Below are 15,089 nucleotides of genomic sequence, written 5' to 3'. Positions count from 1 at the left end.
TAGACTTTAGAACCACTTTAAAAGGTGGTTCTAATGGAGATCAGGCAATGTAATTATTTGAATCAATGAGTAAGTTTGATACATATCTATATAAATCACACATTTTTTTGTGTGTCTTATTGGTGACATCTCTCTTTAATTCTTTACACAAAACGAAGCACAAGCAATTCTACCCAAACTGAAGATCCTTATAGTAGCTGTTACCAGAACAGGTGGCCATTGAAAGAATTTAACTTTATTCCTGTTAAAGTAACAACTGTAAAAACTTTGAAAACTATTAGTGTGTTGCGTTGACAAAAAAAAAAAAAGACATAGGTCCCTTAACACTTGCATTTTGGTGCAATAAAATGAATGGGCTGCCTTACCAAAATGCATGTGAAAGCTGCAGTTACTATTATATTATTATACAGGATTTATATAGTGCCAACAGTTTGCTCAGCGCTGTACAATATAACGGGAGACAATACAGCAACAATACAGTTCAATACAAGAGGGAAAGGAGGGCCCTGCTCCTTGGAGCTTACAATCTGCAGTTTAACCCCTTGATGCTGACGTCACACAAATATGCGGCCTCGCAGAACTGGGCTTTTTTCCGTGGGCCTACATATTTGCGCACCTGTCTTTGTGCCGGGAGCGTGCCCCCAGCACAAAGACCAGGGTGTCACTGAGAGCCCCGGGTCCCGTTCTAACCATCAGGACCAGGGGCTCCCAATTCTGGGTCACGTGATCGCTGTGATAGCCTCTGATTGGCTATCACAGTGATCAGTCACTGTACTGCTCGGCCCACTTGTTTTTTTTTCCTCTCTATAAATGGAGGAGATATATATATATATATATATATATATATAGTATCTCTCTAACTCCTGGCATAGAGGGGGAAAAAAGTTTGTAAAAAAGAAAATATATATAAATAAATATTAAAAAATAATAGAAACAAAGAAAAAATACCTAGATCAAGGTTTAATCATGTTCAGTACCAGAGTAAGTGTTTGGGTCAAGGTCAGGATTTTTTTTTAAATTGGTATTAGTGTCAGTGTGTTTTAGGCAAAAAAAAAAAAAAAAGTGCACTATTCCTGGGCTGTACTACGGGTACAAACAACAAATAACATACACATATATGGTATCGCTGCGATCGTCAAGAGCTGGAACATTTATTTTGAGTTGTTTGGTGGTAGGTTATGGTAGTAACAAAAAACACACAACTAAATTTAAAAAAATGTGTTTTTTTTTTTTACTATTCTGGGACAGTTTTCTTTTGATAATAAAAAAAAAATCAAGAGCTATCCATTACCATTTACCACCAAATTAAAGCCCAATTTGTCCTGAAAAAAAAAACAGGTATGATTCACCAGGATGTACAAAGTAGTTGTGATGATATGTATAGTTTTACTAACACGTCAACATTGCAAAATTGTGCTTAGGTATTAAGATTTGTTTTACCCTTAGGCGTGAAGGGGTTAATCTGCTTGTATATTTTGCTTTCTCTGTTCCTCCCTCCCCCTCATCAACATGCTAATGATGTTTTTAAATCAAGCCTATTCTGATTATATACCTTATTTAGACCCAGTGATGTCATAACTAAGGCTCTGCGCTTCTCTATGCAATGCAGGCAAAGCATGGTTGGATTAAGGGGACCTGCTGGGTGCTGTACGTAACTTCCTGAAAACATCACAGCACCCTGCTTCAGTACTTCTCTCAAGAGCCCTCAGCTCTGATGTGGCAGTGGGCTGGCACTTTGGTGGAGTTATGCAAATATCAAAACGTCTTCATGGGCAGTGGCATGTATGGATTAGCAGACATTCCTAGGCAAACTATAAGATGAGCTGCGCATACACAGTCCAGTTTACATGCTACTGATAGCAAGCAGTCAGGTAGGTGCATTTTATCGCAGAAGGTGCAACGCATGTCTCTTCTGGATAGTACCTTGCCTGTTCGCAGCACGTCTGCTGTTTTCCACAGTGTACTGGATAGCACTGCATGTCAACACATTGCACTACTGTGCAGGGAAGTAAAAGTGGACCTTCACTTATGAACACAACTATTTACATCTGGCTCCATCCCTCTCCCACAATTAGAGAACATTGAAAGTGCAAGAGTTTGTGCTCACTGGTATTCCTTTACCATTCTTCCTTACCTCTGCACCTGATTTCCTACTTATGTCTCTTTTTTATACTTTGTATTCCCAGTGTTTTCTGACCTTAGGTCCTCCATCTTTCTTTCTTCCGCCCCCCCTTGCATAATTACGATACTGTATTTGTTCTCTAAGGCCGCCCAGGCTTGGAATGGTCTGATTTCTGGTATGCTGTCCTGCAATAGAGAACCATACTAACAATATGTACAAACATTTATGTCTCCTGTACCTTCTTCACAGCTGGGTTACTCTGTTATTTTACTTTTTTCCAAAAAGATTCATGAAAAAAAATAAAATAAAAAGTGTTTCTGTGTTTGTTATTTGCTAAAACTAAAGCGTGCAAAATCCAGTGCAGCTCTGCAGAGAAACCAATCAGCGTCCGGGTTTTATTACCAAAGCATAATTAAACAAACAAGTTAGAAGCTGATTGGCTACCATGCACAGCGGCACCAGATTCTGAGTGCTCCAGTTTTAGTCAATGTCCCCCATTGTGTCCATAAAGCTGCCACCTCATCCCTTTAAACACGCACACATATGAATGACACAGGTTCTGGGGCTGATTTATGCACAGAAGGCACTAAGTGAATTTGATTAGCACCTTAATCAGCCCCAGAACCTGTGTAATAAATGTGTTCATGTTTAAAGGGATGAGGTGGCAACGCACAGGGTGTCCAGCCATGGTTCTGTATTCTTCAATCTCCCTTCCAGGCTGAGCCTTGGAGTCTGTCAGCAGCCCTGAGAAAGGCCCAGGCTGCTCACCCCATGTGACCCCACACACACAGTCTGCCTGCCCAGCTTTGTTATCTCTATACAGATATATAGATAGTCATTCCGTCCTCTCACCTACGAGGAAGTCGGTTATCCCCTCATTCAGGCTCTCCTGGGGTGCCTTCCTCTTGCTCATTTTTAAGCCGCTTTGTGAAGCCCTGATACCGGTAGTAATATTCACGACAGGCCGCGGATCATACTCTCCATTCAGGCCGCAGGACGTACCGCAAGACGTAATTCCGCACCACTAGTGAGGACGTAAAGCGTGGGACGCGTCGGACATGTTTGACCTGGGCAAAGCCACAGTGGTGGCGTGTTGTGATGCCTGGATCGTTACTGCCATCTAGCGGCAGCAGCGAGTAGAGCCATGCAGATAGCGAGAGGCAGTGTGAACCTAGTACAAGATGTTGAAATAATATATGATGATATGCTATGAACAGGGGCGGACTAACCATTTGGAAACTCGGGCCCTGCCCGAGGGCCCGGGGTAAGTAGGGGGCCCCATGAGATGCCCCTGGTACCTTTTTCATAGGCTTTTTTGAGTTTGGGCAAGGACACAGGGGCCCCATGATCACCTATAGCCCGGGGGCCCAATGAGTTGTCAGTCCGCTCCTAGCTATGAATCTATAAACTGGGTGGAATCGTATTCATTTCTAAAATAAATAGCTAAATCATTAAGGGCTCATTTCCACTTTTCGCACCCTTTGAAGATCGATCTGTGTTGGATTGGTAAAGAGGAATTTTGTTGCCTCCTCACCGCTTGTGTTAACCACTTCAGCTCTGGAAGATTTACCCTCCTTCTTGACCAGGCCCATTTTTTGCGATACAGTGATGCTTTCCTTTAACTGACAATTGCATGGTCATGCAACACTGTACCCAAATGTAGTTTATGTCTTTTTTCCCCATAAATAGATCTTTCTTTTGGTGGTATTTGACTACCGCTGCAGTTTTTACTTTTTGCTCTATAAACAAAAAAAGACCTACAATTTAAAAAAAAACAAAACTATTTTTTATTTTCTGCTATAAAACATATCCAATAAAAAAAAAATGTAAAAATCAAATTCCTTCATAAATTTAGGTCAAAATGTATTCTGCTACACTTTTTTGGTAAAAAAAATCCCAATAAGCGTATATTGATTAGTTTGCGCAAAAGTTATAGCATCTACAACTAGGAGACATATACTGGAGTTTTTTTCATTTTTACTTATTTATACTAGTAATGGCGATGATCAGCGACTTATTATTATTATACAGTATTTATATAGCGCCAATAGTTTGCTCAGCGCTGTACATTATAATGGGAGACAGTACACGAGACAGCACAGTAACAATACAATACAATACAGAAGGGGTTCGAGGGCCCTGCACCTTGGAGCTTACAATCTAGGAGGGAGGGGATAGTGGTACAGGAGGAAATGGCTTTGGGGGATGGAATGGTAGGAAGAGTGGAGGAGATAGGCAATTAGGTGAGGGTGGGGTAGGCTTCCCTGAAGAGATGGGTTTTCAGGGTGCGCCTAAAGGTGAGGAGGGTAGGTGACAGTCTGATGGATTGGGGTAGTGAGTTCCAGAGGATGGGTCACGCCCTGGAGAAGTCCTGGAGACAGGCATGGGAAGAGGAGACCAGGGAACTAGAGAGTAGGAGGTCTTGTGAGGAGCGGAGAGTACGTTTTGGGTGGTATTTGGATATCAGATCGGTGATATAGTTAGGAGCAGTATTATGAACAGCTTTGTACGTCAATGTTAGCAATTTGAATGCGTTGGGCAATCGGAAGCCAGTGGAGGGATTGGCAGAGGGGGGTGGCGGATACGGAGCGGTTAGTAAGGTGGATGAGTCTGGCTGCAGAATTCAGGATAGACTGAAGCAAGGATAACCTGCGGTGAGGTAAGCCGGTGAGGAGGGAGTTACAGTAGTCAAGTCGTGAAATAATAAGGGAGTGAATGAGTTGCTTAGTAGTTTCTGGGATTAGGAACGGACGTATTTTGGAGATGTTGCGGAGGTGGAGTCTACATGAATATGTCAGCGATTGGACTTGGGGCTGGAAAGACAGAATGGAGTCTAGAATGACACATATATATGACACCTTATAGCGGGACTGCAATATTGCGGCGGACATTTTTACACTAACTGCCACTTTATGGGAACCAGTGACAGTAATAAAATGATCAGTGTTAAAAATGTACACTGATCACTGTACTAATGACACTGGTTGGGAAGGGGTTGACATCTACGGTGATCAAAGGATTGTGTGTGCCTAGCTATGTGCTTTGTGTACACTAGATGGTGCTGGTACAAGGGGATGTGATGGATTCTGTTCCCAGCTCTGCTCTGACACATGATCCATCACTTTCCCCTGTCACACCAGAACTGTGCCTATGTAAACATAGGCACAGCTCTGTTCTTCCTCCCTGCCCAACAATCTGCAAATGCTGGTGAAGATCCGTTCATCAAGACTCACAGATCGGCTTCTGCTGTGACAGTTCACAGCAGAAGCGATCTGCCAGTGGTGCGCATGCACTATCCATAAGGCGGAAGTGCAAAATCCATATAGTGGTTAAAATTTAACTAAAGGCAAAACTTTTTTTTGTCATTTTGGATAGAGCGGAGATTAGTACCCCTGTCAGTTTTTATTGCTGTCTCTGCCCCTGTTATGGAGATTCATCCTCTCTATGTCCTGATTATCATTATCATCAAAAGTGAAAGTAAAAGAAAATCCCAAATTTTGGGTTGTCCTCAGAAAAGTAATAGAGAACAAATCTTCCAATGGGAACACTGGTTCTAGTGACTAGGGGGTTCCCATGGGATTCCCGTAATTTGGAAGGATTTCTTCTCACTTCCTGTTTGGCTATGGGACAGGAAGTGAAGGAAAATCTCCAAAAAGGGACACAAATGGTGAAAACAAAATCTGACATGGGTTATAACCCTACTTTGCTCTATCTAAAATGAAAAAAAAAGTTATGACTATAGTTCCACTTTAACCTCTAAAAAGTTGCTCTGCTGCTACAACCCAACCATGTGAAAGTGGCGCTGTTTTGCAGCGCAGCCCCAATTTAGTTGAATGCATCATTTTCAGTGAGTGGTACTGCTTGCCGAGCACAACAGTGAGGATACATTTTACTATGCCAAGACGCATACGACATAAGTACACCCCAGACTGCTGCCTTTGCAACTTAAGGGGGAGTGGTTGTGGTTGGTAAAAAATGTGGCTCAGCTACATGATTTTACCATTCCCAAACCGCAAAAGTAAACAAGACCAAAAAAAAAAATCAAACTTAGAGTAGGTCTAACCCAGTCACTACTTCCAAAAATCCATTTTCAATATGTTTAAATGAGCAAGTTTCTTTAAAATAGTGCCTGATGACCAGGGGTGGACTGACAACTCATGGGGCAATAGGGGATCATGGGGCCCGGAGTCCTTGCCCAAACTCAAAAAAGCCTGTGAAAAAGGTACCAGGGGCATCTCATGGGGCCCCCTACTGACCCCGGGCCCTCGGGCAGTGCCCGAGTTTCTAAATGGTTAGTCCACCCCTGACTGTGCATATGCAGTTCAGGAGCCAGCTGATTAGAACACCCCTGAGCTCTGCCTTAGCTTGGGCAGTGGGACCCGATGTGCAATGACATCATGAATCTTCTTTTAGAGCGTGAAAAACAACTATATAGATCAGACCAAAATGAGGGACAAATAAGGAGGAAGGAGGGACAGAGGGACATTGTTCGGAATGAGGGACAGTCCCTCCAAATCAGGGGCAGTTAGGAGCTATGGTTACTGTGTTGGGCAGTCCCCCTTTCAGTTAATCTGTGGGGCAGTCACTCTGTCAGTTATCCCACGGAGCAGTCACTCTGACAGTTATCCTGTGGGGCAGTCACTCTGTCAGTTATCCCATGGAGCAGTCACTCTGACAGTTATCCCGTGGGGCAGTCACTCTGTCAGTTCCTCTGTGGGACAGTCACTCTGTCAGTTCCTCTGTGGGGCACTCACTCTGTCAGTTACCTTTGTGGGACAGTCACTCTGTCAGTTATTTCATGGGGAAGTCAGTCTGTCAATTACTCTGAGGGGTAGTCACTCTGTCAATTACTCTGAGGAGCAGTCAGTCTGTCAATTACTCTGAGGGGCAGTCACTCTGTCAGTTACCCTGTGGGGCAGTTACCCAATTGCCATAAATGTACTGTGGACGGACAGCACAGGCAGGCTGGATCACATACATGTATGTGATCCAGCCTGTTCCTGCTCCACCCATGACTGCTGTAGCCACCGGACACAGCAGATTGCGACTCCTGGTACAGGGCCACTTTGAGTGGTATAGGGATCATTTGATCACATTGTATATCATCATTGTGTTGAGTAGGGAGCCATCTATTGGGCATTCACTGCAAATTCACCTGTGTTTATTATTCCGTTCAACAAAAATAGGGAGTGTGTTGATAAAGATTTGCCATAAATTACTGCAGCCATTTTAGCTTCCTAAAGAACACCAGTGAAGGTCTTATCTATTCTCCCTTAGATACACATATGCCTGTAAGTTTATTCGTTGTGTTTGTTAAAGTCACATACTGTATGTGACAGACCCAAACGAGACAGGTGCTTTTGGAAGGGACTGCAGGCTTGCCTCTTGCCTATGACCATGGTCTTGGCATCTGAGGGAGCTCTATTCTTTGTTGTGTGCCTGGGAAGACCTTTGGAGCAGTTGACTTTGGATTCAAGTCCATGTCTCCCCAAAACACACAGACTTTGAGAACCGAAGGACCAGGATATAGATTTGGGGTCTCTGTGCCCAATCCAGCTTTGACTGCTTCAACCCCCCCCTTCCTTCCTAGTCTCAGAGACTCTAAACAAATGTTAATATAATCATCTCAAAATAAACCTGATGCTGAGGACTCTTGATGTAATCTGTTTATTAACCACTTGCCGACCAGCCACAGTACATTTGCATCGGCAGTTCGGCACCGCTGCACAAAATCATGTATACATACGTGATTTTGCATTTCGGATAGGGGGCGCGCGCGAGGCGCGTGACTGCCCTACCCGCGCCGCCGCTCACGGCCGCGGGTATCAATCACCAGGTCCTGGCCGATGATTACCCGCCGGACCCCGGCGATTACCAGCAAACACTGACAGGCAGCACGGCTGCTTTGTTTACACTGCAGCTCTCCTCCCTGTCAGTTTGAGCACACTGGTCTGGATCGCTGAGCACAGCCTTCCAGATCAGTGTGTTACAGTGAAGCACCCCCCCGACCCCTAGTGAAACAATCCCCTCACACAGTTAACCCTTTGATTGCCTCCAAATGTTAACCCCTTCCTCCACAGTGCCATTAGTACAGCGTCAGTGTTTTTTTTTGTTGCTCTGATCACTGTATTGGTGTCACTGGGGATGTCAGTGACCCCAAGTCAGTTCCCCCCAGTGTCTGAATGTGCGCCGCAGTCCCGCCATAAGTCGCTGATTGCCGCCATAAGTCTCTGATCGCCGCCATAAGTCGTTGATCACCAACATTATTAGTATATGAAAAAAATCCCAGTATCTATACCGCCATTTGTAGACGCTATAACGTTCGCGTAAACCAATTAATTTACACGTATTGGGATTTTTTTTAGCAAAGACATGTTGCAGAATACATTTTGGCTGAAATTTATGACGAAAATTGATTTTTAAATTTTTTTACTGGACATGTTTTATAGCAAAAAGTTGAAAATATTGTTTTTTTTCTCAAAATTGTCGGCCTTTTTTTTATAGTGCAAAAAATAAAAAATGCACAGGCGATCAAATACCACCGAAATAAAGATCAATTCGTGGGGGAAAAAAATCATTTTGGAGCAGCATTGCATGACCGTGCAATTGTTAGTTAAAGTAACACAGCGCCTTAACACAAACCGCTTCTGTAACCGCTTCCTGACTACCCTATAGCAGAAATACTGCTACAGGGCGGAACGGGTGTACAAAATCACATATAAATATGTGATTTGTGCTCCCGTGGTTTTCATGCCCTTCACAGATAGCGTCAGATTGCCCGTCAATACACCAGTTCAGGAGTGCACGGCATACAGAGTGCAGCGTTCAGGAGTGCCCTATGCAGAGAAAGCAGATTTCAGGAGTGTACTGTGTACATAATGCAGAGTTCAAGAATGTGCTATGTACAGAGTCCAGAGTTCAGGAGTGAGTTACGTACAGAGTGCAGAGGTCAGGAATGCATATCTCACAGGTCAGTTTACAACCCCCATTCCAGTACAGAGCTCTCTTCCCAATCCAATATCTCCCACCTACAGAGTATCAGAGAGAGGGGTTGCTTCAGAAGAGCTACTACAACTTACAGTAGAAGCGCAATGTTAAGTGGGGAGAGGGGTCATTAGCGCTAAGAGGGGGGAAAGGGGGTGGCATGGCATTGGTGCAAAGTGAGGGGAGAGGGCAGCCACTGGTGTCAGGTGAGGGGAGAGGGGGGAGCCATTGGTGCTAGGTGAGGGGAGAGGGGGGACGTTGGTACTAGGTGGGGGGAGAGGGGGTGCATTGGTGCTAGGTGGGGGGAGAGGGGAGCCACTGGTGCTAGGTGGGGGGAGAGGGAGCACATTGGTGCCATGTGGGCAGGGGCGGACTGACCATTTGGAAACTCGGGCAGTGCCCGAGGGCCTGGAGTCAGTAGGGGGCCCCATGAGATGCCCCTGGTACCTTTTTCATAGGCTTTTTTGAGTTTGGGCAAGGACACAGGGGCCCCATGATCCCCTATTGCCCGGGGGCCCCATGAGTTGTCAGTCCGCCCCTGCATGTGGGATTAAAGAGGGGACGTTGGTGCTAGGTGGAGGCAGAAGGGGGACATTGGTGCTAAGTGGGGAATAGTGGGGCATTGGAGTTAAGTGGGGGAGAGTGGGGGCATTGGTGCTAAGTGGGGGGGGGGGAGGGACATTGGGGATCAGTGTGGAGAGAGGGGGGCTAAGTGGTAGGGGGTTATGCTCTGTGTATGTGTGCAGTGTACACTGTGTGAGTGTAGTGTGCCCTATGCAACTGTACTGTGCATGCTGAATGTCACATACCACAGTGCAATTGGTGTACCCGGAGTACTTGGTCAAGTTGGGAAGATTCCTGGAGATGTCCATTACAGGTGGGGTACAGCAGCACACTTGTCCCTGGGACAGCGAAGGAGCAGAGCTTTGAGCATCATGCTGCACGGACTGGAAGCAACTCGGTGTCCAGGGGGTGACAGCCGATAGGAAACCAGGAAAGTGTGTCTGCACTTACTTTTTCTATCAAATCAAAGGGGTGTTGACAGAGAACATCTGCCCAAATACCCGGTTTAAGGGGTAGTGGTTGGGAGGTCACCACGTTTATGACTGTATCATAGTCCTCCCTTACACACAGTTTTACACTAATATTATCATCTTCCACTATGTACAGGATGCATTCTGGAAACTGGTAGATTATTGTTCAGTATTATATTTCGTGTCCGGGTTACCAAACACACTGTAATTCAGATGGGTCTGTCACCCAGGAGGGAGGAGATTGCTTACTCCCCTTTTGTATGTGCCAACTTAGCCATGTATGACCTTGATTTGTTCAGTATTCCCCATTTAAATATACTGAATACTTAATGTAGCATTACCACATCAGGGCCCACTGAATATTTTCAGGTTCCCTGTCTTTCTTGACCCCGCTCTGGAAGCCCAACCCCTGCTGACACCACCTAAGACCTCTGACCAGAAGAACCCTCTGGTTGCAACCATAAAATAGACTCACACACAGTTTAGAGTGAACTGATATTTTGGTTGTATTAAGGTCAAGTGTAAGCACAGTGAAGCAACAGAGAAACATGTGCATGAAATAACAGCTATCACTCTTAGTAACTTTAGGCAAGGGTCATAACACAGCACAATCTCAATCAGTTCTAGATGTCCTGCAATTCAGAATTTAAACGGTAACTCCAGTCCTGAGATGTTTCTTCCCCAGTGAGCCAAAAAAAAAAACTACCGAACAGAGAGGCCAACTCACTCTGGGCCCTCAGGGGCTGGTGACTGGGTTTAATTCCGAGGAAAGAAAAGCTCTTCAATTAAAAAGGTCAATGTCCCTTTAAACGGCAGTATTTGATCTTCTGTGCGCTTGATGGGGCCCTAGTTGGTGCACATGAGAATTCAAATCTTCCTTGAGGCAAAGACAGAAGTTCCTTAATAGGGGGTGAACACAAAGAAAAGGAGCTGCCCCCTTAACTGGTATTTAATTTGGACAGTACCCATTTAACACCCATAAGGTGGTGTGTAGAATTAGGCAGCGATTAAAGAATGTGCAAAACATACTTCTGTAGGGATTAGTTCCTCTTTGGACCACAGTAGCAATTGCTGCAATAAAGGAGCTCCTTGACAAATGGGGCCAACTGTGATGGAAGCAATAATACAGTCTGTGTAACTGGGCTGCAGGACACTGCCATCTTGTGTCCATTTAACATCCTGCAACCAGTATTACAGTAGGGTGTTACATTAATATTAATGTGTCTTGGTCCTGTTGGATTTTATGAATTGCTTGTGAATTTTGTTAAGTTGTGAATTGTGCAGAGGCTTTCTGTGTAGACATTTTATGGCACACTATGTGTTCCTAGTGCTTTAATTGCCCTATACATCATATGTGACAGAACTAATGGATTTTGTTATTGTTTTACAATAGCTCAGAGGGAAGTGTTAATCTGTAGAGTTTTTTATGGTCCGTAGAAACAGACATCCTGCCAGGCCTCAATTAGCTGTTTACAACTCTGACCAAGACCTGTGTGCTGGTGTCTGCTGTTCCTAAATTGAGATAACAGGCTAACAGATACACGTTTCGTGAGGACGTCGTATTGACGAAACACGTAGGATGGGGCTTAATGGATGTGACATCAGGACGCTTCCTGTGACTGCCGGCTGTTCGTCCACGGTGAGAGGGGCTCGTCCATTCATACCATTCATTTACTTATGTGGATTATGCTAGTGTCGACTGGGACACCTTGTTTGTGAGTGCTATTTTGTTTTTAATAAATGTAATTGGTTTTAAACGTACTGCACCATCACGTCCTCTCTTTATTCCTGAGTGTGGTTCCAATATTCATGGAGAAAACAACGATCATATAAAAGGTTTCCATGCATGCTGGATGGTTGGCTGCAAAGTATCGCTCCTTGAGTCTGGATATTTTCCACAGCTGCAGATTATTGATTCTAGAGTCGGGATATTCCCTACAATCATCGCTCCCAGAGCAACTGCGCTTATGCTGATTTATAATTTGATCAGCATATAACTCTGGTGAGTTTATTCATTTCGTTTTGTGGTGGAGTTTGATCACGGTGTTATTGTTTCTACAATATTTTCCAGAGTTATATGGTGTATGGACTTCACATGGGAACATATGGACACTATTTATTTGATTGTTTAGTATGATTAATGTGATTTTTTAAGCATTTTAGAAATGCCTGAATTTGGTGTATGAGTCGCTGTCAGAACCAAAAGTGTTGCAAATGCTTCATGAACTTGGCACAATACAGAAACAAGAGGGATTAACACCAGAGAAGTGGTGTAGCAGCTTTATTGAATTGTCATTGAATAGTTGTTATTGCAACTCTTGTGAACGGTTTGTGTTTCCAATGAAACATATGGTGGCAGTTTGGTGTTTAACAGGTTAAAGTGGTATTAAACCCAAAAACAAATATGTAGTATATTGCAGCTTACCAATCATTAGATGAAGTGTCTGCATTAGTTTTCTTTTTGGTATGCTTTTTACCCCTCTGCTTTCACCGTGTGATCTGCCCAGTAACACACCTGTCACACACCTGTATTAGAGTGTCTGCATTCTGGATGATGTAGTAAAGCAGACTCCTTTGGACAGCAGCAATGTCAGTATGGGGGGAAGGTATTGTTAAGCCAGACATAGATGGATTGCATCTCATCTGGTTCAGCAGGGACTGGCTGAGATTTGATCCATCTATGGACAGACTGGTTGTACTGAAGTCGATCCATCGATCGACTTCAGTACAACCAGCCTGTTGGATTTTGTGCTTGCGATTACTGCCAGCGGCTATAGTCGCCTGCAGTGATCATCATGTTCTGCTTGCAGGGACGGCTTCCCACCAGCAGAGCACAATATCACTGCTGAAGAGATTTCCCCATCAACACTGACTGTGTTGATAGGGGAATTGCACGATTTTCTTTCCTGAAACCCCTGGCTGCAAGAAAGAACATTGCATCATCTATAGCTTGCTTTAGACTCACAGATTTGGATGGCCTTGACTAACAAATTGAAGCTGAACTCCACCTAACACTTTATAAGCAGTTCCAACAGTTTTTTTTCCTTTTGGAATAAAGGTTTTACATAAATAAATAAAAGCTGATTATTGTAAGCACCCTTGTCAGTGGTAAGTGGTTTGTCTCAACCCTCTAACTGCTACATTGTCTGGACAGTTCTCCTTTTGGGTGGAGCTCCGCTTTAAATTTGTTTTCAAATATTTTTATTTATTTTGTCTTCGATTTATTTTCAAATTCAAATTTGTTTTCGGATTGAATTTCGGCCAAATTTCGTTTAGTTATTTTGGATTCGTTTAACCACTTGCCTACCGGGCACTTATACCCCCTTCCTGCCCAGGCCAATTTTCATCTTTCAGCACTGTCACACTTTGACAATTGCGCGGTCATGCAACATTTTACCCAAATAAAATTTTTATCATTTTTTTTCACACAAATAGAGCTTTCTTTTTATGGTATTTAATCACCACTGAGTGTTTTATTTTTTGCACTATAAACAAAAAAAGAGCAAAAAATTTGAAAAAAAAAAAGCTTTTCTTTGTTTCTATTAAAAAATTTTGCAAACAGATAATTTTTCTCCTTCATTGATGCACTGATAGGCAGCACTAATGGGCTTTGATAGGCGGCACTGATGAGGCTGTACTGGTGGGCATTGATAAGGAGGCACTGATGATGCTGCACTGATAGTCACTGATAGGCAGCACTGATGGGCGATACTGACTGACAGCCCTGACTGACGGCACTGACTGACAGCCCTGACTGACAGTACTGACTGATGGCACTAACTGACAGCCCTGACTGACAGCACTGACTGATGGCACTGACTGGCGGCATTGCTGGGCACTGATAGGTGGCACTGATGGGCAGCACTACTGAGCACTGATGGCCGCAACTGCTGGGCGGCACTGATGGGTAGCACTGAGGGGAAGCACTGATGGGCGGCACTGTAGGGCACTGATAATCGGGGCACTGGTCATCAGTGCCAATCTCCTTGTGACAGCTTCCGATTATCGGCAGTACACTCCTCACGCTGTGACAGCGTGAGGAAAGTGCTGCCGTTAACTGGCAACTGTATTTACTCCGTGATCTGCTGTGTCATTGGACACAGCTGGTCACGTGGGAAAAGGCTGCTGTGATTGGCCTTTTACATCATCACATGATCAGCTGTGTCCGCAGGACACAGCAATCACAGAAATTGCCGGGTGCCCGTGGGAGAGTGAGTTCTGGGAGGATGTCATAGACGCCCTCCCAGAACTGGGTAACAGTGCTGTAGTCGTTATTCGGCTATAGCACAGTTACCAAGTGGTTAAATTAGTTATTTTTGTAATTCGTTATTCGGATATATCCAAATCTCAGAATAACGAAAAAATTTGTCCAACATGCGATTTGGAACGAAATGAACCGCACATGTCTATATGTCAATGGTGATTGCACCACGCATGACACACCATACATCACATATTGTAAAGCGCTGAGCAAACTGTTGGCGCTATATAAATCCTGTATAATAATATTAACATGTAATGTATCACTGCAAACATTATGACAAGAGCAATCATTTTAACACCTGACCTCCTGTGGAACTGTAAACTGGGAACCTGTAAAGGTTTTAAAAGAGTTGCTTATACAGATTTATAAGTACTGTAGTCTATTGCCGTTCCAGGGACGTGTAAAATTTTAATATCTTTTAATTTTTTTCCAAATAATTGGCTGCTATACTGTGCTTTTGCGCATTTTTATTAAATATGCACAAAATCTGTGTGACATAAACTATTGCAACACCCACCATGTTATTCTCTAGGGCCTTGGCTTAAAATAATATATGTTTGGCGCTTCTAAGTAACTTTCTAGCAAACAAATGTTGATATTTACACTTCTGAGAGAAGGGTCAGAATTGGCCGGGTATCTTAGTGGTTAAATGCACATGAAAGCACTGCAGCGGTGTAAACTAGAC

At 43.9% G+C, this 15,089-nt stretch overlaps 1 protein-coding gene across 1 annotated transcript in view; it reads right to left on the bottom strand.

Moving 5' to 3' along the window:
• The window catches only part of POLB (DNA polymerase beta), a 47,017-nt gene extending 43,834 nt beyond the window's left edge, over positions 1 to 3,183 (bottom strand). The window contains exon 1 of the mRNA XM_089670248.1: positions 2,975 to 3,183. Coding sequence (XP_089526374.1) covers positions 2,975 to 3,035 — 61 coding nt within the window. The 5' untranslated portion in view covers positions 3,036 to 3,183. The remainder of the gene's footprint in view (positions 1 to 2,974) is intronic.
• Positions 3,184 to 15,089: the final 11,906 nt, after the last annotated feature.

This window comes from Staurois parvus, unplaced genomic scaffold (genome assembly GCF_062004578.1).
Source record: "Staurois parvus isolate SC_StPar_1 unplaced genomic scaffold, SC_StPar_1.0 ptg000088l, whole genome shotgun sequence".
Lineage (NCBI taxonomy): Eukaryota > Metazoa > Chordata > Amphibia > Anura > Ranidae > Staurois > Staurois parvus.
Note: the sequence above shows the minus strand (reverse complement) of the source record. Positions and strands in the feature narration are given on the sequence as shown.